The 25,115-nt window shown below is 41.8% G+C and overlaps 2 protein-coding genes across 7 annotated transcripts; both read left to right on the top strand.

The window, feature by feature from the left end:
• Positions 1–161: 161 nt before the first annotated feature.
• On the top strand, positions 162–14,686 carry sema4ab (sema domain, immunoglobulin domain (Ig), transmembrane domain (TM) and short cytoplasmic domain, (semaphorin) 4Ab). Of its 3 annotated transcripts, XM_058619730.1 has the most exons (16): positions 162–429; positions 1,541–1,703; positions 3,128–3,355; positions 4,034–4,194; positions 5,633–5,692; positions 5,926–6,024; positions 6,121–6,214; positions 6,530–6,652; positions 6,777–6,904; positions 7,616–7,797; positions 8,048–8,192; positions 8,317–8,506; positions 9,614–9,729; positions 9,864–10,027; positions 10,607–10,701; positions 11,879–14,686. In XM_058619730.1, exons 3-16 carry the CDS (start codon positions 3,259–3,261, stop codon positions 12,712–12,714), a joined length of 2,490 nt encoding a protein of 829 aa, XP_058475713.1. In that variant the 5' UTR covers positions 162–429; positions 1,541–1,703; positions 3,128–3,258; the 3' UTR covers positions 12,715–14,686. The 3 variants fall into 3 exon arrangements, with proteins under 3 accessions (XP_058475713.1, XP_058475712.1, XP_058475715.1); XM_058619729.1 differs by lacking the exon at positions 162–429 and having other exon boundaries at positions 1,389–1,703; XM_058619732.1 differs by lacking the exon at positions 162–429 and having other exon boundaries at positions 1,390–1,703; positions 11,894–14,686.
• Positions 14,687–16,610: 1,924 nt separating this feature from the next.
• si:dkey-81h8.1 (uncharacterized protein LOC100034657 homolog) lies at positions 16,611–24,997 on the top strand. 4 transcript variants are annotated; one of them, XM_058618329.1, is made up of 9 exons: positions 16,611–16,812; positions 18,412–18,514; positions 18,607–18,720; positions 19,238–19,294; positions 20,062–20,199; positions 21,426–21,473; positions 21,631–21,744; positions 21,851–21,940; positions 22,868–24,997. In XM_058618329.1, the coding sequence occupies exons 2-9, from the start codon at positions 18,419–18,421 to the stop codon at positions 22,976–22,978; spliced, it is 768 nt and encodes a 255-aa protein (XP_058474312.1). In that variant the 5' UTR covers positions 16,611–16,812; positions 18,412–18,418; the 3' UTR covers positions 22,979–24,997. The 4 variants fall into 4 exon arrangements, with proteins under 4 accessions (XP_058474312.1, XP_058474314.1, XP_058474313.1 ...); XM_058618331.1 differs by having other exon boundaries at positions 22,871–24,997; XM_058618330.1 differs by having other exon boundaries at positions 18,415–18,514.
• Positions 24,998–25,115: the final 118 nt, after the last annotated feature.

Below are 25,115 nucleotides of genomic sequence, written 5' to 3' on the forward strand. Positions count from 1 at the left end.
GCCTGCAGCTTCACGTTTGACGCTGGGAGGGCGCGCAGCCTGTTACCACATGGCTGTTTTCAGGTCACTGCTAATCCTCTCCAATCTTCTTTTCTCCTCATTAGCCATCTTACCTTCTCCTTTCCCTGCTGCACTCACCACCGAGCCTGTCTATAGGTCATTTTACATGCCACAGTTTGGTGCTTAGGGCTCAGTTCTGGTAGATATTTTGAGTTCTAGGAACTGAAGGTGGATTGAGAATGAACAGAAGAATGGATTCTCGAAAAGAACTAAATCCTCTGTGTGCGTTCAGATGTTGTTGTGCTTTGACCAGTTCTGCAGCAACAGTTAATCTGTATGTGGACAAATCAGACGAGCTGAGATAACTTGGTGGGAACCAACGTAAGAAGATTTTTCATATAAGGACAGAGAACAAGGAAAAACATCCAGGTACCTGCACAGATTACACACAGTGGACCAAATGTATTAATCATGCAGATGTATCACACAACAACACCAGAACAGGCTTTACCTTAACTCATTCCTGTACTCAGACTGAAAAATCAGTGCAGAACAGTATTCTTACTTTCAGTGTCATTAGTCCCACAAGAAACTCCATACCTGCAGCATATCTTTATTAAAGATTTGATTTGAATTTTTTTTAAAACTGTACTGTAAAAATGTCTGATTCCGAGTATGCTAGAAGTCATAGATGTTACTGAACACAACCTAATCAGTCCTGGCCAAAATTTATTGAAACATTTTATTGCGTCTCAAAGTTGAGAATTCTTTTTCACTTAAAAGGTGCTAATGTGAGACTTTTAATTTGAAATGTCTCTAAAACTGAACAGTGAAAATGTCTGATTTCAAGTATGTTAGTAGTCATAGATGTCCTGACCTCAACCTAGTCCAGTCCTAGTCCAGAATTTATGGAAAATTTTGTTTTTTATTGTGTCTCAAATTTGAGTTTTTGTAAATTAAAAAAGTGCTCATTTCTATACTATACAGTAAAAATGTCTGATTTTAAGTATGCTAGTAGTCATTGATGTCCTGAACACAACCTAGTCAGTTCTGGTCAAAAATGATAGTTTTTATTCAGCTCAAATTTATATTTTTTGATTAAAATTAGTGTGAGACATTTAATTTTAAATTTCTCTAAAACTGAACAGTAAAAACGTCTGATTTCCAGTATGCTAGTAGATATCTATGTGCTGAACACAACTTTATCAGTCTTGTTGAGAACTTATAGAGACTTCTTTTTTATACTATAGAGAGCTCTCTGTGTTTTATTTTGAAAACCGGATGTCGATATCCTTACAAAGCAGCTTGATTCGTTGGTTCACAGGCTTCTTTTTTTGTAACGTAAAAGCCTTTGTAAAGGAGGGCGGCCTATGGTGGAGTGTGTGGCGTTCGCCGGTAGGTGGCGCTTGGAGACAGTAGGACCATGAAACGGGAGGAGACTCTCTTTCTCGCAGCCTTTGTTGTTATAGTAGAGGCTCAACTGTGGTCAGCACTTTCTGCTCGCCGGCTAACGTTTCTCGTGTCCACTTTTTCACTGGAGCACGGACAGAGCCGGGCGTGTGTTGGAGCAGTGACGGAGAGACAGGAGGACACTGACTGCGGTGACGGAGGACACTCGGAGCCGCACATGTAACATCACATTTGGAGCATCAGCTGGAGGAATTTAACCGACAGCAGCGGAGCGACTCCATCCGAGCATCAAGGTGAAGCAGAGGGACACGACATGGACATTTACACGAGTACACAACACTTATATCGACACACAAAATGAACATGAACATGGACACACAGCAGCTGCGTGTGTATAGCCAAACTTTGACCACCACGTGTTTCGTCAGCGTGACGCACTTTACAAATCTGTCCCCCACGCACACACATGCTAGGACCCTCACAGACATGATATACCTGTCCCTAAAACCAAGTCTTGACCCTCAGAAAGGTCGGAGAAGTTCAGAGGTTCTGCTTAGATGTCCTCATGATGACAATTTATCCTCACAGCAATGTTTTGTGTACCTTAATTTGTGCTAATAACATAATGTAGACATGTACACACTCACGTTTGCGTTCAAAAAAGTTGAGAGGAGCTTCTAAAATGTCCTCACAATGACAACATGTCCAAACAACAATGGTCTATGAACATAAATTCATCCTCACAACGTGTACACTCGCACTCAAACACATGTTTGTGCAGCTTGATGGGACTCTCCATTGACTTTCTAAACTGTCAGTGTTCTCACAGTGATTGTTTTGAACACAAACTAAGGGAGACCTAATTCTAACATTATAACCAAGTCTTGACCCACAGAAAGCTCTTTGAAGTTGAGAGGACCTCCTCAAATGTCCTCACAATGACCACACATCCAAACAACAATGGTTTTTGAACATGAATTTGTCCTCATAACATGTACACTCACACTCAAAACACATGTTTGTGCAAGTTTGTTAGGACTCTGCTTTGACTTAATTCGAACCCTCTAACCTCAGAAATCTCTTTGTAGTTGAGAGGACCTCCTTTAATGTCCTCACAACAATTGTTTTCAACAGAAACAATCGTCCTCACAAACAAAGAAAGAAGTAGTACTCTCATGGTTTTGTGCAGTGATACTTGTTAGGACTCTGCAATGATCTACTTCAGTCTTGACCCACAGAAAGCTCTTTTGAAGTTGAGAGGACCTCCTAAAATGTCAGCGTGTCCTTTTGAACCTACATTTTTTCTCACTAACTAAGTACACACAAGTTGTCTTGTCAATTAACCTAATTCTAACATTAAAACAAAGTCTTGACCCTCAGAAAGCTCTTTGACGTTGAGAGGACCTGCTAAAATATCCTCACAACGGCAACATGTCCAAACAACAATGGTTTTTGAACATACATATGACTCTGCATTGACTTAATTTGAACCCTCTAACTAAGTCCAGGTTCTCCCAGGCCAACAAGAAGGTATAATCTCTCCACTGGGTCCTTGGTCTGTCCCTAGCTCTCCTCCCAGTTGGACTTACCAGATGCCCGAACTTGTTTGAAGTTGTAATAACCAGCAAAAATGTCCTCAATGCAATGGTTTGAGTCTGAATTAGTTCTGACACTGTGTGTGTTTGTGTGTGTGTGTGTGTGTGTGTGTGTGTCTCAGGTCCAGTGATGGTTTGCTCTACAAATCGGACTATGTGGCTTCAGCTCGGACCTCCACCACTCCCACCAAGTCTTTGACAGTCTGGGTGAAGCTCAGAGCCAGTGCTCGCCCTCGGACCTCGTCCTGTTTTAATGGAGACTCACAGCGTACTGTCCTTCACCGTGGCCTTGCTGGGATTTCTGTCTCCGTGTCTGACACGACTGACTCCCAGAGTCTCCTTCCCCTTCGGTGAGTGAAGACTTGATTTGTGTTTCCTCTGCCCGGCAGCAAAGCAGCGATGTAGCTGCAAACCACTTTGGTTTGGCTTGCTTCAAAACACATTCCATGACAGTAAAATTCCCAGATTATTATATTAATCTCCACTGCCTTGATCATTACAACCAATAACAAATTGTTTTTTAAAAAAAAAGATTTTAGGGCTGCAACTTTTCCGCTTGGTCTGTAAAATCTTGAAAAATGTTGAATAGTGTTTACCAAACCTGGAAATGATGATGTTCTCGAATGCTTTGTTTGTTAAGTTATTCAGTTTTAATGATTTATTTGTTATATGGAGCAAATAAACCAGGTAATATTCACATTCAAGAAACTGAAAAATCAGAGAGCTTGATTTAGTTATTTAAAAAAAACCTTAGACTGATTAATCGATGATCAAAATAGTTGACCATTATTTTAGTAATTGATTAGTAATCTTTGCAGCCCTAAAATATTTTGCTCTATGTCAGCTGGGATTGGCACCAGCCCTCATGTGGAGGGTAAAGATAGATGGATGGATTTAAAAGAAAACCAGAGTAAATATAAAATCATAGGTAAATGTAAGAAGGTATGTTAAATTCTATATGTTTTTGCTTATTCTGTGGGAAGTGAATGGAACATCTAACCCTAGTGTTAATTGCTGTGAACCATCAGGTAGCCCCGGGAGACATCTCACCCGCTTCAGTAGCGATGATGTCAGCAACACCACCACACTGCTGCTCAGCGAGGGCGGAGACGTGCTGTATGTCGGAGCCCGGGATGCTGTGCTGGCACTGGACGTCGGCCACAAGGATGTAATCACTCTGAGGAATAAGGTGAGGGAACAATCACTTTGACGTCACTCTCCCTGTGTGTGTTTGTCTGTGTGTGTGCTTCCAAGCTTCTCTTGTGTTTTTGTTTTGGTTACCAGTGTGGGAACACGTTCATGTTGGTACATGTGAAACCTGTGCTCCTTCCTACATTATAAATCCACATAGCTAAAGTAAAAACATGCTCATTGTCTACACTATTCTGCTTTTTGACATCTTTAATTACCCCTTTCCACTGAAAATGTAGTGGGACATTTGCTTGCTAAATGTTGGAGATAGTTTTCAGGATTTTGAAGTCTTTATCTGATCTACAGTTTTGGCTTTCGATTGTGGTGTATTTCCACTGCCTTGCCTTGGAACGCCATGGTTAAGTTGCATCTCCACGAGCATATTTTAGTACCTGCTCTGGCGAGGTTCCAAGCGAGCTGAGTAGGTGCTATGCATGACGTTGTCAGACTGCCGGCCACTGATTGGTCAGAGTGAGTGCCATCACAGGAAGAGACCTCCAGCACAAGAATAAAGCCGAACAATACCAAACTGTAGATCAGTTAAAAATACTTAACAATCCTAAAAACGTGGGTTAATCTCCAACAATTACCAGGGAAATGTCTAAAATCTCAATATTTAACAGAGGAGTCTGGTGCATATTTAGCGACAGCACTGCCGATAGCGACTGGTGAGCGGCGAGCTGCATAAACCCTGCCACTGTATTTCAGTCCAATGACCGTGTCAGACGGAGTCTGTGCTCCGGTCAATGAACTGATTCTAATGATTCATTTACATTGAAAACAACTGGTTTACAAGTCACTCGTCACTTGTTTATGTGTGTGTCGCATGTAAAACAAAGTCGCATCAGTTTCATGCAGCTGTGCAGGGATGACTCCACCCACTTTGAGTAGGTACTGTTTTTGTAGTGGAAAACCAACCTAAGGCGAACCATAGTGGAAAAAAGCCATTTGATTCTTGTGTTGGACGTTGTGCTTATGACTCTTCCAGTGACGACACTCTCTGACCAATCAGTGGCCGGCAGTCTGACGACGTCCCTCATAGTATCGGCTCAGTTCAACTAATGGAAAAGTAAAAAAGAAAACGAGCTGAGGCGAGTTGTGCTCGGACCATGTGGTGGAAAAGCGGCATTAGAGCCATGGTTCTCAAACTGTGGTGCATGTATTTACATGCACATATGGGCTCATGTGGCCCTTGAGTCATTTGAATTTGAGAACCCTGACACAGAAAGACATGTGTACATTGTGAAGTCATTTGGCAGTGGCTTCAATCAAATGGATATTTATTCATTCACATTTAAAAGCTTATGCTGTAAACCTATTGAACAAAATGCCAGAGTATTCCCCGTGATTGACAGCCGTGTACTGTTTTTCTTTGTTCAGCTGTGAATCTCGGCTCCCCTCATGACGAGTGTGCCTCTCTTCTCTTTTTTTCTCAGCTGGACTGGAGGCCTTCAGACAAAGACCTGGAACAATGTTCTATGAAAGGCAAGGAAATGGTAAGTAAACGATGCACACACTCCTAACTCCATCCAGTCGGACGTGCGAATGAGTAAGGTGTAGAAACTGTTAATGTGAGTCTATATCGATTGAAGCATTAGATCCCGGTCTATCTTCTGTAAATATTAGGGTTGAATCCAAAGGTCCTGCTGTGGAACACACTGTTTGCTCTTTTTTTCCTGCCGCTGAGTGCGACATCGAACGTGTCCTTTATGTGCTTGTTCTAATCTAGGCCGACTGCCCAAACTTCATCCGCGTGCTGCAGTTCCTGAACGCCTCCCATATCTATGCCTGTGGGACATTTGCCTTCAGTCCACGCTGCACCTATGTGGTACGTGTGGTTGTGCACACATTTTTGAACCGAGTGGTTTGTTTAACTTGGGTGTCGGATATGTCAGCTTGACCTTTGCCCCTCTTTTCTCCCCAGAACTCAGAGACGTTAACAATGAGCATCAGGCCCGATGAAGGCAGGGGTCGCTGCCCTTACGACCCCTACCAGCGCAACACGGCTATCATCGTAGGTGAGGAAGTCAAAGCGCTAGGCAAATACAGACCATGCCATTTACTTCTGCTGTTATAATGGCAGCTATGGTCCAAGTCCATGGTTCTCAAACTGTGGTACGTGTAGCACCAGTGGTACACGAGTTTCCTCGGGTGGTACTTGGTCTCAACTAGTGCATGTGGCTATTTCTAAATGCACGTTCCAAAAGTTGTGGTCAAATAGCTGAAAATTAATTTTACATATCCAGGTGGCCATGGTTAAAATTCCTCTTTACTAACTCATTTCAGTTTTGCAGATAGATTTAAACCCTGTGTGTTTTCTCTCTGTGTATCAGACGGGGAGCTTTACACTGGGACAGTAGCAGACTACAGGGGAAACCGGCCGGTCATCTCACGACACCTCAGTGAGGGCAGACGTGTCGACCTGAAGCTGGACGACACGTTAGGATGGCTGGAAGGTGAGTGTGTCGTCCGTCAAAAATCATGATTAAGAGATAGAGAGAGCTGGGTAAACGCAGACCATTTGCCGTCATAGTTCTGTGTTTAATTTTTCCACATATTTTTATACCACCTTTTCTTCAGATCCAACCTTCATCAGCTCCAGTTTCATTCCCGACGAGGAGAAGGTCTACTTCTTCTTCAGTGAAGTAGGCAGAGAGTACGACTTCATCGACAAATTTATCGTCTCTCGCGTTTCTCAGATCTGCATGGTAAGAATGATATCACTAAGTTTTTTCCCCTGATATTTACAGATAGGCTGACTTTCCTCACATGGATAATGGAAGACGCAAAGCAATGAAAACATGTTTTTAGACATTTTGGTGAAATGTTTGGATACATTAGTCATAACAGCTTCCAGTCTCAGCACACCTGGTTTTGAGCAGTTTATTCTCTCTAGAGTTTAAGTCACTCCCAAGGACATTCAGATACTAAACCTGAAAACACTCATACCACACAGTTACTTTGTGTGAACTCCTGAAAGACGCATTTAATGAGGCTTAAAGACATTTTGAAGACTCCAGATCCATCCATGCCTTATTATCTGGTTGTTTGACTGGACGATATCTGTAGGAAGAATGGAGAGACTTGCTGGTTTCAAACTTCTCCCGTTTCACATTTATTGAGGCCACTGTGCCATTTACCAAGTTTTAAACACATCTCCGGAAATGATTGCAGAGGATCTTGGCTCAGTTTGGAGTATGAGTGTTTTTTGATTAACATTTTTTTATCAGAAAGTCAAAGCACAACTTCTTTAATACAAATATAAAGCACTACACAAACACTTGTTTCTGCAAAATCCCAGAAGTAAATATGTGTAAAGTTCAAACGTTCCAATGTGAATTTTAACAGTGCAAGCTGGGTTTTGCTTATTGGGCTCTTACACGGTTATTAAAACTTCTCTCTTCCCTCTCGCGTGTCAGAGTGACGTCGGCGGTCAGCGGACACTGCAGCGACGCTGGACCACATTCGCCAAAGCTCAGCTCTTGTGCCAGGCGGACAACGAGCTCCCGTATAATGTGATCCAGGACATCGACACCCTCCCACCGGCAGAGGGAGCATCTACAGACGAGACACTATTTTACGGAATCTTCACCTCGCAGTGGTGAGTATGCAAAAAACAAAACAAAAGTGTCTCTTAGGATTTACTTCCAAAGACGGCTCCTTCTTTTAGCTGTAATGATTGCTTTTGCGTAGGTTTGACACACGTGCTAAACCATGACGACTCGTAGCGCTCGAGTATTAGCATTGTTGTATATTCTCTCCCTGTCATTTCTTTACAGGACGCTCACAGAGATCAGTTGTTGTGTGCTGTGCTGTATAATCACGTGGCTTTATTCTTATTCTCTCAACAGGTCTGTCAACTCTGGGCGGTCTGCGGTGTGTTCCTTTCGCTTGAGTGACATCAAATCAGTTTTCTCTGGCAACTACAAAGTCCTGAACCGAGACACGTTGCAGTGGAGCACCCGCGTTCAGGAGAAGGTCGCAAATCCAGGAGAGGTAAATGTTCTAAATCTGAAGGCCCTGGTATAGAATTTAACTGATGTAATTCTACACACAGAAAATACACAGACTACACAAGTCTATGTCATTTGTGCTAATGTCTAACTGTCTTGTTTGCCAGTGTGGACTGCACAACGCATCTGACAACGCCCTGCGTTTCGTCAAGGAGAACTTTCTGGCGGACGACAGCGTGCGGCCCGTCAGGAGAAGTCTGACCATGGTGTCTGCTGAGCACAAGTACAGTCACCTGACTGTCCAGAGAGTCCAGGCTGCCAACAACAGAGAATACACCGTCCTCTTTCTGCTCACAGGTAGGTCAAGCACCTCCCTTTTGGACAATGCAACTAACTTTATTGAAATGTCAAAGTAACAACACTACTCACTTTTATTGCTCTGGGGGACAAAAGCTGCCCAGTTGTCCGCAATTGTGGGAGCATCTTGTTGCCTTTCTGAGGAAAAACACACTGGTCTGATTCTGACCTGGATCCTTTTCTTAAAGGTTCAGCCTAATAAGATTCTTCTCATATACTGACTTTCTTCCTTCTAATCGTTGCATCCACTGGCTTTTTTTTTTTGCACAAGCTACATATGAAGGGATGATGCTGTCAGTTTTTCCTCCACAAAGTACATACAGTAGTTTGATTCAAAAAGCTCATTAATACAGCTTATTACTGTTTTGTGTAACAAAGAAATGTCGATTTCTATCTCTATCTCACAAGTGGATACACTCTGATATGGTTGTATGCAAAATTCCTGATATTTAGTCTTCAATCAGTTTTTTTTAGGTCTAACTATCTGAAACCCATTCCTCTAATCTTTGATCGACTGTTCTCCAGGTTTGCCAACCTACACTGTGAATGTTACTGTTTTCACTGTGAATAAGAACAACAATATGATTTAGGGATCATGAGATTAAATTGTGGTTGTTGTTTTGTTTGTTTTTTTCAAGAGAGAGAGAGAGAGAGAGAGAGAGAGAGAAACAAAACTGTAAAAGTGTTTGTTCAACATGGTATAATATAATATTATAGAAGGAAAGCATTCACAACCTACAAACCTATACTTCAGCACCATGGACAGTGTCTTGGATTAGGTGTGGTCACATGACCAGTACCCATTACTGGACACGTCAAGGTTTCAATGAGCTTTATTTGTCATTCCAACACGCAGGCGTGAAAGAACAAAATACAGTACTCAAGCAAGTTCCATGAATATAAGAAATAAGTGAAATACAATATGAAAGATGAAAGCCTGTTTCTGTAAGTTCCTCTGAACACACGTCTCTAAGTTTGTGGTATCACTGGCCCCTCAGACAAAGCTGCCAACAACACACTCGGGTTCCTTTAAACTCTGTGTTTTGTTGTTGTTGTACTACAGTAAGTCTGTCTCGTGTGTTGACATGAAGTGTGACGTTGTTTCAGAGACTGGTTACCTGCACAAATCAGTGTTGCTGCAGAGTGGGGCCCATATCATCGAGGAGGTCCAGGTTTTTGAGCGGCCTCAGCCTGTCAAGAGCCTGAAGCTCTCTGTACCCAAGGTAAACTATGATTTAGTGCAACTATGTGGTTTTTATATTTCTGTGTGTGTGTATGTGTGTGTGTTCAGGTGGTGGTGGACCTTAGATTTGTTAGAAATGTTTTGACTTGTTGTATTTCCTTTGTCCCGCTGCAGGGTGTGATCTATGTCGGCACATCAGAGGGTGTGGTGAGGCTTCCAACAGCAAACTGCTCTTTTTACTGGACCTGTGCTCAGTGTGTCCTGGCCCGAGACCCCTTCTGTGGGTGGGACACTGCCAGCAGGGCCTGCGTGGAGGCGTCCAACACTCAGACCAGTGTGTGAGTACGACCGCCTGCTGTAATACCATTCTAACCATCCTATCAATCTATCAAATTGTGGATTAATCAATGAGTTGATTGGTCCAGAAAAGTGAGGATGTTCTCAAATGTCTTCGTTTGTCCACAAACCAACATTTTTCAGTTTTACATGATTTCTTTTTTACGTGAATCAAATAAATTATAAAATGTTAACATTTAAGGAGTGGAAAAATCAAGATACCTTGTGTTTATTTATGAAAATAAGACAATAATAGATTAATCAACAGGGGAGTGGAGTGGAGTGGCTCAGTGGTTAAGACCGGTACCCTGTGTGGGAACACATCATGGTTGCAATGGTCGCAAGTTCGACTCCACCCCTGGCTGATTGTACTCAATTCCATTGTAAGTCGCTTTGGATAAAAGCGTCTGCTAAATGACATGTAATGTAATCATTGTAGCAGATGGCTGTCCAATCACACTAGACACGAAAGACCAGGAAAAAGGTTTAATGCAGATTGTGAAGACTTAATATTTATATGTAATAGTAACTTTTTCAACTTGTGCATAATCTCTGCTGACTTGTCTTTTTTCTCTCCACAGAGCCCAGGACATAGAGAGAGGAAATGTAGAAGAGACATGCAACACTGTGACGTTAACACACGGAGCCAGATTTGGTCCAAACAAGATGTCTGCAGGTAAGTGTCACTGGTTTCTGCTCGGCTGCTTTGCTTTTGTAGAAAGCTGTGTTCACACTAGGAGATGTCCAGCCTTTTAATTAGGGAGAGGCATTTGTAGCAAAACAATGCTATTTGAATATTCAGTAGTGTAATTTGTTGAATATTCAAATACTCTTAACTCCAGCGCATGAGATCTAATGCAGGGTTCACTGTGTGTGTGTCCAGCTGCAAACGAGACGCATTCAAGGAACCTCTTAAATTTCATCACTTATATGAACATGCATGCAGTCCACTAACAAAATGCTTCCTTCTGCTGCCACCGTGTGATAATAAATGCACCTTCAAATCAGTTTTTAGAGTAGAAAGATTTGTTTGTATCTTTGTATCGTCACAGCAACTGGTCGACTTTTTTTTATAATCAAGCGAATCATCAAATACACATGCCCATCTTTTGTTTTAATTCACTCGCAGATGAATTTTTGCAACATGCCACCAGTCCACATGACAGATAGAGTATAATAGATGCGATACATGATGAACCCTACATGGACAAAAGTATGCGTCCACACCTGTTAAATATTGAATTCAGGGTTTTCAGTCTTCAAGACATTTTGGACAATGCTATGCTTCCAACTTTGTGGCAACAGTTGGAGAAAAGATCATTTTCTATTCCAACATGACTGTGCCTCAGTGCACAAAACAAGGAATATAAAGACATGAGTTTGGTGTGGAAAAACTTGACTGGCCCCACACAGAGCCCTGACCTCAACCCCCCCCCCCCCCAATGAGCACCTTTTGTGATGAACTGGAACAGAGATTGCGAGCCAGGTTCTTACTCTACACAATGAATGAGCACAAATTCACATAGAAAAACTTAAAAATCTTGCAGAATGCTTTCCAAAAAGTGTGGAAACTGTTATAGCTGCGAAAGGGGGAAGCAACTCCATATTAAAGTCATTTATATGTATTTGAATAAGTCATTACTGTCCCCATATGGTGTATCATTATTTCTGTGAGAGAATCTAAACTCACTGTAGACAGAAGAAGTCACTGGAGAGCAACATTTCCCATGGAGCTGTGGATAAGCTAATTTGTAAACTGCCAGGTCCCTTTTCTTCATATCCAATGAGACTGACGAGCAGCATGGAGGCTCCTGTTTATTCTGGGTTTTGGTGACTTGTAATCTGTATTCCAGCTTCATGTCCCACAGGTGAGCTGGTGCCCGTGGCTCTGAATGAGGTCGTGCGGCTCCAGTGTCCCGCGGCATCGAAGCTGTCCCGGCAGCTGTGGGAGCGTCCCAACAGCCGTCTGTCCTCAGACCTGTACCTGCACCTGGGAGACGGGAGTCTGAGCTTTGTGGCCACCCCCGCCACACTGGGTCACTACCTCTGCCTGTCCACAGAGAACGGCTACCAGCAAACTATGGCCATCTATCACGTCAGACAGAAGAGCAGCCCCGTCGTTCAGACTACCAGCAGCTACACCAGGCCGCGGACGCGCCCCACACTCGCCACGCAGGCTGTGTCCAGGTCTGGACCCGGACAGAACACGACTGGGTTTTGGCCTGAACCAAAAGAGACAAGACGGCAAGACACTAAACCAACACAGTCCACTCGGGACACACAGGGTGTTCCCAGACAGCGGGGAAAGAACGTGACCCTGTGGACTCTAAGATCTGGACAGAATGAGTCGGGCTTTGTGGAAGGAGAGCCTCTGCCGTCGGCTCGATACCCCTGTTACCTGAAGGAGCTGGTGGTTGTATCGGTCCTGCTGGTGCTCTGCCTCAGTTTGCTCATCACCGTGCTGATGTACGTCATCAGGCAGCGCTGCCGCAGGACGACTGCTCCACACGCGGTGACTCCGAGCAGAGAGTCGGACAGAAGGACCCCTGTGGAGCAGGAGGCCCTCAGGAGAAACCAGTGTCTAAATAAACGCACTGGACAGAGTCCACACAGTGGACATGCCGGCGGCTCGGGCTGTAACGGAGCACTCACGGGCTCTAACGGACATTTGCCCAACACTCCCATCTGACCAGTCTCGGACATTTGAACTGTTACAAATGAGACGGGAGGTCAGTCGGAGATGGTGGTTACTACCTGTGGTACTTTTAAAGTGATAGTTCAGGGTTTGTTTGTTTGTTTAAGTGTGGTTGTATGGAGTAGTGAAACATGGGCCTTTTGAGATGAGTTACCACTATAAAGAATGCGATACATCATCATAAAAGCCGGTATGACACTGTTGTTGTGCTCATGTGGGCTACAAAGGCATAATTAAGCACTTGTCTGCAGCCAAGGTGGAGACGAGTCTTAAAAATGTCCTGACTAGTTAGTGGTTTGTAAAAAAGACTGCCAGCAAGTTCATTTGTAGTTAGTGTAGCTGCATCACATGCTCGCCGGTGTTCACTTTATGGCGGTTACGTTGGTTTCTTTGGATTGGGTTAATCTGGAAAATAACCCTCCATTTGAAGTGTGCCTCTGGAAACTCTCTGAAGGGCTAGTTAGTGCTAACGTTTCACGGAGTCCTGCTAACTCAACGAGGACCAGGAAACCCCACGCCAGGGCTATTCCAGGACAAACTGCACTTGTTTAAACCCAGAAATTTAGCTGCGGTCAGTCACTTTATGCAGCGGGTGATGACACATTTTAAAACCAGCACAAATGTGTGTAGCACACAGTGAAAAGTGCATAAAAAAATACTATATGTGAACAGAACACGTGACCCACGGGCGTCTCAAAGTGCATTTAACAGAATACAAAAGAATTCTCAAAGCTCTCGGGCTACACAGAGCACTGCAGAATCTTTTGAGGGACAGTGAAAAGTGTTTCTTGTTTTTTTCTGTGTTTCTGGTAGGGCGGAACAATTGATTTCAATTTTATAAAAATTGCAATACGACCAACTGCAATTTTGTGAAATCGCAGGATTTTAGATAAAATGTTGACCTTCTGGTCTTTACACATCATATTCTACACACTGAAGAAAACCTCTTTGTTTTGCACAGCTCTGCACAAATGTTACAACTCATATTGCAATCAAAATAATCGCAATATGATATTTAAATAAAATCTTTTAATCGCCCTAGTTTCAGGAGAGTGGATTGTTTTCTGAAGTTTGCTTTTGGGCCGAACAGCTACACTTTGAAGACGTAGAGATGAGGGAAAGCACAGTAAATCACAGTTGTGCCTGTACACACCTCTGAAAACATAGCTAACAATGCGGACACAAGGGAAAAACAAATTTAAGCTACTTATCGTAAGACTTGCCTAATAACATAATAATAATTTTCAACTACTTTGGTTTATGTGTTTGCAGCTTTTATATCATCGTTACACAGGCTTTTGGTAAATCCAAACACCAAAAGTCACAAAATAACACGTGGCAAGTTACTGATGAAGGCAGCACGTTTATGTAAAAATCACTGTTTTCTTCATGGACTTTGGTGCAGAGAGTGAGCACTTTACAGAAACACACACTTGTGTCATTACCTCAAACAACCACACTTCCAAAAAAACAAAAACAACTATCACTTCATGCAGACATGCATACATACTGTGATGTTCTGGACATGTCGTTGCCAATAGAAGGTACAAACAGATCCGGTACAAAGTGATTTTTGAATATTTCTTTTGTAGAGTAGTCAGAAATTGATGGCTCTTGTTCCTTTTCTGTATATTTTTTTAATGTGATCCTCTTCAAAAACCTAATCCAAATCCTACGACGCTACATTTTAATACAGGTGAGGTATAAAAATTATAATTATTTTTGTTACAAGTCACCATAAATGTCATAAAGGTACAATGTGATGTCTTTCAGCATGTTACAGCCTCATGTTACAGGTACGTTCTGATGTTTGTGTTACAAGTAGAAGAAATGTGAGCGACTGAAGCGTTTGTTGTCTGTGTTTCTGTTGTTTCAGGAGTAACTTAATGAAACTGTGGTCTGACAATCTTTGGACACCCTTGAATAAATGAATAAAGAGAAAGTCCAGGCTTTTACTGATCGTGCAGCTGCTTGTCTCACAGTTTATTTAAGGTGGAAACGAGTGGAGACTTTGGTCCCAGGTTTGGAGGACGTCACTGCTGCAGCGGTGCTGCGTGTCCTCTGTGTTTGTCCTGTTCTGTGCGAGCACGTAGACACTGTGACAACTGATCGTCACAGTGACAGCTCATCGTCACAGTGACATCCTCAGGTGCTTGTCCACACCCTCATTTCTATACTTAACTAAATGTTTCATCATATTGTTACCAGCATGCGACGTGGCTGCCCGCAGGGACGCAAGGAAACACTGATTTTAACGACTGAACAAACGGCTGCTTTAGTCTGCGATGGCTTGGAAATGAGTTAATCTCTTTGACAGCTTTTCTTTTTATGTGACTGACTGTTCTGTGCATCACTTAATAATGTTGAAAAATGTTGATCATTGTTTCCCAAACCTCGAAATAATTGATAAAACTTGGTCCACAAACCAAAATGACTAATAATAATTATTTATTTGTTATGTGGAGCAATGAAACCTGAAAATCTTAAGAATTTTAAGAAACTGAAAAATCAGAACGCTTGTTTAATTATTTAAAAAATTGATGAAAAATGTCTTTATTGATTATCAAAATAGTTATGTATATATCTATATATATGTGTGTATACGTACACAGTATATAATGTACAGATTGCATTTGTGTTGGCCACAGCCACCTGGTGGACTTTGAAGATACTACAGTATGGCTGTGAGTGGTCATACAAATTAGTAATATAGAGGTTTTTAATTTTGTAACTGAGCTTCTAAAGTATCTATGATTATTACATTTGTTTTGCAAAATATTATATAATACATGTGGGTAGATTTTCAGTGAAAATGTACCCATAACAAATTCAGCCAAATCTAAAGTACAATAAATTAAAGTATTTTTTATATAGATTAGAGTTTTTTTGTATTAAAATAACTGTTTATAGTAAATTCGTTTTTATTTTTGCCGTTCATGTGGTTTAACAGATTTACACCAGTACAACATTTTGACAGTGGCTTTTCCCAAGTACCAGATGATCCTATCTTTACACTGTAGCTGGGATTTTTGTGTGTGTGTGTGTGTGTGTGTGTGTGGATGGATGGGGGGGGTTGAGTTTTTCTAGTTCCTCAACACAACACTGAGCAGCAGCTGTCACAACATGAAGAAGAAGAAAATGGCCTTTGTTTCATATGGAATTTACACTTTTAACCCTCAGTGGATACGATCCATTAGTCAGACTTGTGCCGCCACCCGATGGTGAAGTGGGATACTACAGGACCCTGACGGGTGATGCATGCGTGATTGTGCAGAACGAAAAGTCTGACTCCAGTCCGACTAAGCTCATACATGCAGGAGTAATCAGACTATGAATTGCATTATGCAGGTATGTTAGTCTGATCTGATATCTGATCTTGATTTTAGTCAGGCTTGCGTGTTTATGTGAGATTTTCTCGTTGCCATGGTTGCACAATGAAGCTCTGGACCCATGCATCCTCTTCTTCTTCTTCTTTGGTAGGACTGCGTCCTGACTTGTACCAATAACCAATGGTGAAGTGGGATGTTACAGGACCCTAATGCGTGAGTATACCAAGGTCCGCTACCGCGGGCTTTAGGCTTCATCAACAATGTGTGAACTCATTTGACAACAGTTTGAATCTAAAAGAGTCCCCCACCCCCAGCTTGGGGGCCCCCCAGGCACTTACTTTCCCGTTTTAACGCCCCTGGTAAGGCTGTGTCCCGTCACATCCAGCTCACCCTTATAAACGTGTACATTATTAATAATAAAGTGCCATATCAATCACAGATTATGAGTTTATATATAATATAACGAGGTGAGGTGGCTGCAGTCATGCGTGTGTGTGTGTGTGTGAGCTGCGCCGGACAGCAAGTCTGCAAGTAAATAAATAAATAAATAAAAGAAAGAAAGTCGCAGCATCACTTTTGGCGCAGTGAGATCCAGCTCCTGAACACACCCTGCTGCTGCTGCTGCTGCTGCAGCACCGTGCAGAACAGCCTCACACACACACACTGACAGCAGCAGCAGTGAGAGGACACACTCCTGTCCATCCTCACCGAGACAAGACAAGAGACAAGACAAGAGAGACATTGCTGTAGGAACTCAGTCCAGGTAAGAGCCGCTGCATGTTCACCGCATTGCGTCCCGGTGCAGGACAGAGACAGAGACGGGGTTGTCCTTGGAAACAGGAACTGTTACTGTTGATGTCACAGTGTGTGTGTGTGTGTGGACATGAGTTTACAGAGGACATGTCTTCACTCTCAGACAGTCCCATCTTGTCGTGCGGGACGTTTTCATCTTCGTGTGTGTTTCTGGAGCTGAGCCAAGTGGACTGCGCGAGACCAGAGTCACGAATCTGCTGCTGCAGACTTCATTCATTCATTCATTCATTCATTCATTCACTCATTCACTCATGCACTCATTCATTCAATCATTCAATCCACTGTGTCACTGCTCATGCATGACACAGTGTGCACTGTCATGTCTGCGTCTCTGAAGGTTTTGCTGACTCAAGGCTGTTAGTGGGGAGTCAACCTGCAAGGACACACACACACACACACACACACACATATGTGATGATGTTTATTCTTAGATCAGTGTCTGGTGAAAATCTGTGAAGTCACACATGAAAACACCCCAGAATTAAAGTCAATTAAAATGTTAAAATTAAGTATTTTTTTATTTACTGTTGTTTGATTTGTGATTAAATGTCTCCACGTGTCTTCATGGGAGACGAGGACAGGTTGTCCTTGAGACACAAACTCTGTGCTGCTGTTTCCCAGAATGTTGCATATTTAGCACCTTTAACAGACACGGTTCACCAGGATGTTACACAGACTCCATTTTGTGCTTCCCTTTGTTATTTTCCTCCATATTTGGATTTTCATCAAGGAGTATATCTGGCTGCAAAACTGCACACTCATCACAATTAACATATCACATATTATACATATACTGTACATATTGCAAAGACTGTGTTGATTGTTTGATTGTTTCCTGTGCTAGTTTTGTTTGAAGTTATATAAAAGTAGATGATAGTTTTTCCTTTTATCTAATTTAATAATGGCCTTGCAGAGAGCAGAGAAACAGGAGGATACTCACTCACTGCTTTTATTCCTTTATTCACCTCCACTACACTAGGTGGCAGTACATCCCCTTTCAGCTTGTCAGTATGGGGCATTTTTCTGTTTTTCACCTGTGCTTATGTATCAGACCAAAACAACTTTTAGTTTGGTGCCATTTCAGTCATGTAAATAAATAAAAGTCTAGTTTTAGTTGGCTTTCGTGCAGCTTCGTACTTTATGAATCCAGACGTTTACATAGATTTTATATCGTTTTCACGTGAGTTTATCTCTTCGTAACATCCTTTTTTCCTGACGATAAGCAAATGCTATTGAACATAGCATAAATCCTGACTTTACAAGCCAGGTGAAAATGTAACCTCTTAAATGTATGAAAACATGCTTGCAGATGTGCGATGTGATGTTCAATCATGTTCTTAAAGGGCTTTCCCATTTTTGCAAAACTAGATTTTAACTTTCACTCTTTGAAACCTATGTTTCAGGGGGGCAAAAAAAATGAGAATTGGGACGGGGCCTTAGAGTGGGTGGGGCCACATCTGCCTCGGCAGGTTGTGGTGAAAGGAGACAATCAGGTTTCTCTCTTTTTCTCTATGACTCAGCCATTTTCTAACGGCTGTTTTTCCTTCAGCAGCAAGATGGACAGCAATGATAAAGACCCACTTCCTGTCAGGGGGACGCTCTCCCCGGGGGAACTGCAGTCCCACCTGAAGATGGAGCCCAAGACTCTGGGGGTGAGCGGAGTCTGTGATCCACAGAGAGGAACAACTGATTTTAAATGTGATACAAGTGTGACTTTTCTCTCTCTTTTCACCTCCAAACTCAGGCGATCCAGATTGTCATTGCGGCTTTGATTCTGTGTCTGAGCGCGTCCGTGCTCCAGATCCACGAGGTCCACTTCACTGGAGACATCGCCCTCTTCCTGATCGTTGTCATACAGGTCAGCGTTAAACATGGACAGTCTTGTGTATAAAACAGTAAAAGTACAAGTATCTTTACCAGTAAATGACTTTGGTAGAAGTTGAAGTCACTTTTTTTTATAATATGACTTAGTAAAAGTACTTAAAGTATATGACATTTACTGTATTTAAATATTAAAAGTAATGATTGATCCATGGTGGCTCAGTGGTAGGGTGAGTTGTCTTTCAACTGGATGGTTGCGGGTTCAATTCCTGGCTCTGCTAAGCTCATCAAGACTAGAAAAGCTCATTATAAATGGATTTCAAATGTCAAAGTGCAATAAAAGTACATCATTTGTTTGTATTTTAGTAAATATAGTAAAGTAAGTAAAGTTTAGTAAAGTCAGCATTGCTAGAAATGTAAATAGCAAAGTAAATTGCAGATACACAAGTATTGTACTTTGTCATTATTTTTCACTCAGCCACCCCTCATGAATGTCATGTCATTTCTCAATTCTTCAAAAAACACTTTGTTGAAATTCCACTGCAAACCACCAGGTGACGCTGTCTGGGTCGGTGTTGGTGCACAGCGGGAGGCGACCTACTCTCTTCTGGGTGAGTCTTCTCCACACACCACAGAACTCGGAGCTGCGCATGGCTTAGACACCAGGGCTCAGTGGTAGAGAGAGCGTTGTCTTTCAACCGGAAGGTTGTGGGTTCAATTCTCGACTCTGCTCGCCAGTGTCATCGAGACACATCAATAGCGCAAAGTAGCAAGTATACCAGGAGAAACCTCAACATGATAATGTTCTCAGACGTCCACAGACCAACAATGATTCCGTCTTAATGATTTCTTTGTTAATATAAAGAAAAGAAATCAGAAAACACGTTTTTAATAACCTAAAAAAAAGGTCAAACTGATTTACCCTTAGAGCATAGAGAATTTAGGCTGCTTTTTTCCATTACTGGGTTAAAACGATGTGTATATACAGAAGCTATAAGAATATATGTGCAATACAGAGTGTCTTATATCCTTTTTTTCCAGCACCACCTATAGACAATCTGATGAAATTATATATTTTTTTTCATTTTCACCAACTATATAAACACACAAAGACTTCAAAGTTCACTTGGATTGAACAAAAATGAAATAAAAACCGTCTATCTTGTGACTTTTGCACAATTATTGCTACTCCTGTTTTTTTTTTGAACAGGATGTACATATAAGGAGTTGTGTATTATTCCTACAGCATTTTACCAAGGGTGCACCTGTGGCACAGAAGGGTTAATCGATTATAAAATGAGTTAAAGTAATTTAGTAATTGATATACAATAATGACAATTATTTTACCGTTGTTGTTATTATTTCATCTTGTTCACAGGTGAAGTGCATGCTCGTGCTGCATCTCATCAGTGCCGCGTTTGCCACCGCTGCGCTGGGTCTGATGTCCAAACACCTGCCGTACAGACAGGACTCGTACCACTGTGAACACTGCCGCACACTGGAGCTGCACGCTGTGGTAATAAAGTCTCTGCAGCGCACACACACACACAAACACACACAGACAGACACACACAGACATGTCAGTAGATGTCGTGTAGGTGACTCTGGCTCTGTGGCAGCTCGTGTTACAGCCTGATCAGACCTCACAGTTAAAGCACATTCAATTCCAAGACCAGCGTCACCCTGTGATTGACTGACATTAATAACTTCACAATCAACAAATCAGATTGGGCTTAAAAAGTCATCACAGCGTCTGGATCTTTCCATGACAGTGTTTGTTTTGCCTGGTGCGAGGCTGAAACAATGTTTGCAGGACAGGAATTTGTCCCCGAATAAAAGACAGAATAGACTCACACATTAAATTGAATGAATGATTTGATTTTTTTTCTGCTTTTCTGAAATGACATAGTATACGTTGTGTTGTTAAACCCAAACATTTTTTTGTTGTAAATGTGCAAAACAGAACAAATATTGCCACCAACTGTCCAAATGTGAAGGACATGTGGAGTAAATAAGTGTAAACCTCTCATGTTGTCATTTGACATTTTTACACAGTATTTTCATGATATTATGTGAATAAGGCTCCACATGTTGAAGATATTGGAAAAACTGGACTTTTTCAGGCATTGCAGCACATACGCAGAGCCATCACTGAATGCACATTAAAGGGTTTTGTTTTTTGTTTTTTAATCCCCTGTTTTTAAGTGTAGTTGCATTGCACCTGGACACAGCCTGAGACATGGGAACGTCCCCTCACTGAGAACATGGACGCCAGCAGGGACACATAAAATCTAAGTGTGATAGCTAAGGAACATGTTTTCCACAAAAGAACAGAAATGTGTAAACCACTCACTCTCCTTCACCAAATCCCATTGAGAAAACCAGCGATTTTAAATGACAACACACGGGAGTCGTTAATCCACCGCTGCTTCCATCACTATGTTCAGATGTGTTGACTTTGGCATTTGAAATCGCTGAAAATGCTGATTTTCTCTATGGACTTTGGTGTGGGTGGCAAATGTGTCCCTACATATTCTCACTGAGCGTAACCATGCCTGTCTGACTGAATCTCCGCACAGTGGGGGCCAGTAGGGGGCGCACACACAGTTCAGTAGCTCATTCAACCTTCAAACTTTAAACAAAAAAAACCTGAACTATGACTTTAAGAATCACATGAATTCACAGAAGCCATGTTGTGAACGAGCAGACTCCATGTTTCTTTGTCTCTACTGTCTACTGCAGCAACATTGTTTCAGGAAATGCACCGGGCTGATCGAGCAAAAGTGTAAAGTAAGTGACTGACTACACTGTTACACCTCATACTATAGTCAGAATAGGTTGTTATTATGTTGTTTTGTGAAGCACATGGCACTCACACTTACTGTACACACGAGTCACTGTTCCCATTTCCTGACACTTTTTCCTCCCCTGGACTCCTCTTGTCTAGCTGCTGATTGACGGCATCCTGGGGACGCTGGTGATCTTCCTGGTGCTGGAGCTGTTGATCTGCATCACAGCCATGCTGTTTGGACTCAGCGTCCTCGCCGCTGGTGGAGCTCAGGTGAGCGCCGCTGCCTTTAAAGTTTCATTTAAAGACCTCTAGGGGGCAGTAAAACACAACAACTCCACAACTAATGCTGCTTTTTCCACGACATGGTGTCCTGCAGGCTCCCAGCCAGAGACCCGTCTATCCACAGACTCGCCCTCCACCTGTTCCAGCTGTGCAGGCGTCTCCAGTTGCAGCTGAACCATCTCAGGTAACTTTTATATATGAATAACAGACTAAATGTCTAAGAGCCGGCCGTTTACCTCGTGTTAACGTCCTTTCCAAGTGATCCGATCACGTGGTCTGCTCGGAATAAGTCGTCACATGATGTCACACGTAAGAATCTGAACCTTTAAATTTGATTAAATCTGTGCTGTGTTGAGGTTTGGCAACATATTTACAAAATTGACAAGAGTCACCCCCTGGTGGTTAGTCAGTATATTCTTACTTCCGGGTTGTTCTCAACCAGTGAATCAGAAGACTAAGTCCACATGTAATTAATAGTTAATAGTCTAAATCAGGGCTCTTAAATTCAAGTGACCTGGGGTACATTGAGCGTCTAGTCTGACGAGTAGGGAGCCGGAATTTCAAAATAAATGTGTTGACTGTGTTGACATGGAACAATATTTATTTCACGATTATAAAAAATGTGATTGTGATGCAAAATTAATCTCTTAACTAAAAAAAAAATACATTACATACAGGGCCACATGAAATGGATCAGAGGGGCCACAAGTTTGAGACCTCTGGTCTGTATCAAGGGTCACAAACTCAAATGACCTGGGGGCCACTGAGCATCAAGTCTGGCGGTCAAGTTAAAAAGCAACTATGGGCGATATACGCTTAAAATTACATAACAATATCCAATCATGATATTGCAATAGTTTGTGACAATAGTTCACAGAATTTCAAAATAAAAGTTTGTTTTCAATATCAATATCAATGTATAGTTCACAATAAAAAAAACACATTTATGATGCACAATAAATAAAACATGAAATGGTTTGGAGGGCCGCATGTGGTCCGCAGGCCGTGAGTTTGACACCTCTGGTTTAAATGTCTGAACTTCCTGTTGAATGTGTTGTTTTTTTCTGGAGGCCATGTTGACGTTTCCCCCTGTGTGTCCTCTGTGTGTCAGCAGGTGGCAGTAGTGGTGACTGAACCAGATTCGGATCAGATGGATTACCTGTCCACCCCGCCCACTGAGCCGCAGGTGGAGCCCATCGACACTGTGGCGTCAGAACCGTGAACTGACCCACTCTGCTCCCTGTGCTGTCGCGTCATGTCACCTCACGGATGTCAGCTAATCCTGTCAGGCTCCCCCTGGTGGTCATTAGATTCTCTTTAATCTCACAAAGACTCACAGATTAAAACTCAGGTGACACAGTGATGGGAATAAATCTACAGCCACAGTGACAGGAAGAGCCGACATCATGAGATCAAAAAAAGTTTTACATGTGAATATCCTCTATTTTAAATGGATAGTTCAGGGTTTTTTAAGTGTGGTTGTTTGTTTGTAGTGACAGCCAGAGACACGGACAGTCACACTGAAAACATGGCTATGCTGCTGTTAGACATGCATTTGTGACTGGAATATGATGGCCCGGTAAACCGCTCACCTTCTCTGTCCAAAGTCCATCGAGAAAATCATCGATTTTACATCACAGCACACAGAGCGCGTTGTTGCACCGCTGCCTCATATTTTAACTCAGTGAGTTAAACGGTGTTATTTTGTGAGTTTAGTGTTAGAAAAACCTTCTTCAGGGTTTCGCAAAGTAATACAAACTTGGCCAAATGAGGAGTCAGAAGACCAGCTGCTCTGGTGTTTCCTGTGAGCTAAAAACAGTGACTTTCACAATGGACTTTGGTGTAGGTGAAGACCGTTTCTTCACCTACCAAAGTCCATTGTGAAAATTGTGCAGAAACTTAAGTTTCCAGGCAGAATGGTGATTGTCTGATGGTGAGATAAAGTAGTGAAAGTAGTAGTGTCAGCACTTTTTTTACAACCACACTTAAAAAAACCATGAACTATCACAGTTACTTGTGGCATGACATGAACACAGCATCAGTGTTAGCACTGCTGCGTCTACAGTACAGTACAGAACTTTGTGCTTATAATATGAATCCGTGTTATTAGCAGTGTTGATTTATTCTGCAGATGCTAACGCCAACTCACACAAGTATAGTCAGAGAAATAAAACTAACACAGGATATTTTTACTTCAGTAATATAATAATGTGTATACATTTAGTATAAGTAGAGAAAAAGGGATGCTCCTTGTAACCTGACACTATACTGTTTTGCCAAGCACTTTAACCTCTTTTGCTTCAATGTATTTGACTGTAATACCAATTATAAAGGTACAAACTTTTGGTTGAATTTATGTTAATTCATTATTATTCTAAAACCATCAATACCACTCCACAGTTAACTGTCCCTTCACTGCTGGATCTCATAGTAGATTAAAACAGACGCGTCCCCCAATTAAAATGCTGTAATATGTGGATATACACTATTTATCACTTATTAAAGAGATGGATAATGACACAGGCATTATTTAAAAACCTAAAAAGGTCACAAAACCACAAAAAACTGAATGTATCAAGATTCAAGATTTAAAGTGTTTATTGTCATATGCACAGCAAGAAACACGTTTCCCTGTACAATGAAATTCTTACTTTGCTGTCCACTCAAAAATATCAGCAAAAAGTAAACAAAGAAATAGAAATAAAAATAGTATATAGATATACATAAAGAAAAAAAATATATAAAAAAATATATATACATAAAAATATATGTAAATATATGCATATACAGGAGAAATATCTGCATTATATACAAGAGAACACAGATCAGGGAACCTTACTATGTGCAAGGTGCTGTGCGCAACTAACAGATGTAAAGTGGCAGTGACAGATTTAAAGTGACAAGTAAGATTTAAAGTGACAGAGATGTAAACAGATGACTTTAGTGTAGTCCGTTCAGCTATTGACTATTCTGATAGCAGTGGGGTAGAAAGAGTTTTTAAAACTCTCCTACTCTTCCGTCTGTCTGCTCTGTACTTTGTCATAAGGTCGCTGTTAACAAAGTACTTCTTTCTCATAAAATCACAAGAGTCGGGATTCAAAATAAAATGTCAGTATGTCACTCAGTCGTCCTGCACTGGCTTGTTCATATCTGTGGAAACCACTGGATCTGGCATGATTTACCTGTAAATGACTGTATGAACATTTTAACGAGTGACAAATAAAGTCAATGGTTAATGGAACTTTGTGTAAGAGTCTGTGTTGTGCCTCATTTGTTGATGTTTGCCCAAAAAGGGAAAAGTTTCTGTACGACACATTTTTAAACCACATGGTAGTTACCCTAATGAGGGCTAAACGACA

Source organism: Solea solea, chromosome 20 (genome assembly GCF_958295425.1).
Source record: "Solea solea chromosome 20, fSolSol10.1, whole genome shotgun sequence".
NCBI classification, from domain to species: Eukaryota; Metazoa; Chordata; class Actinopteri; order Pleuronectiformes; family Soleidae; genus Solea; species Solea solea.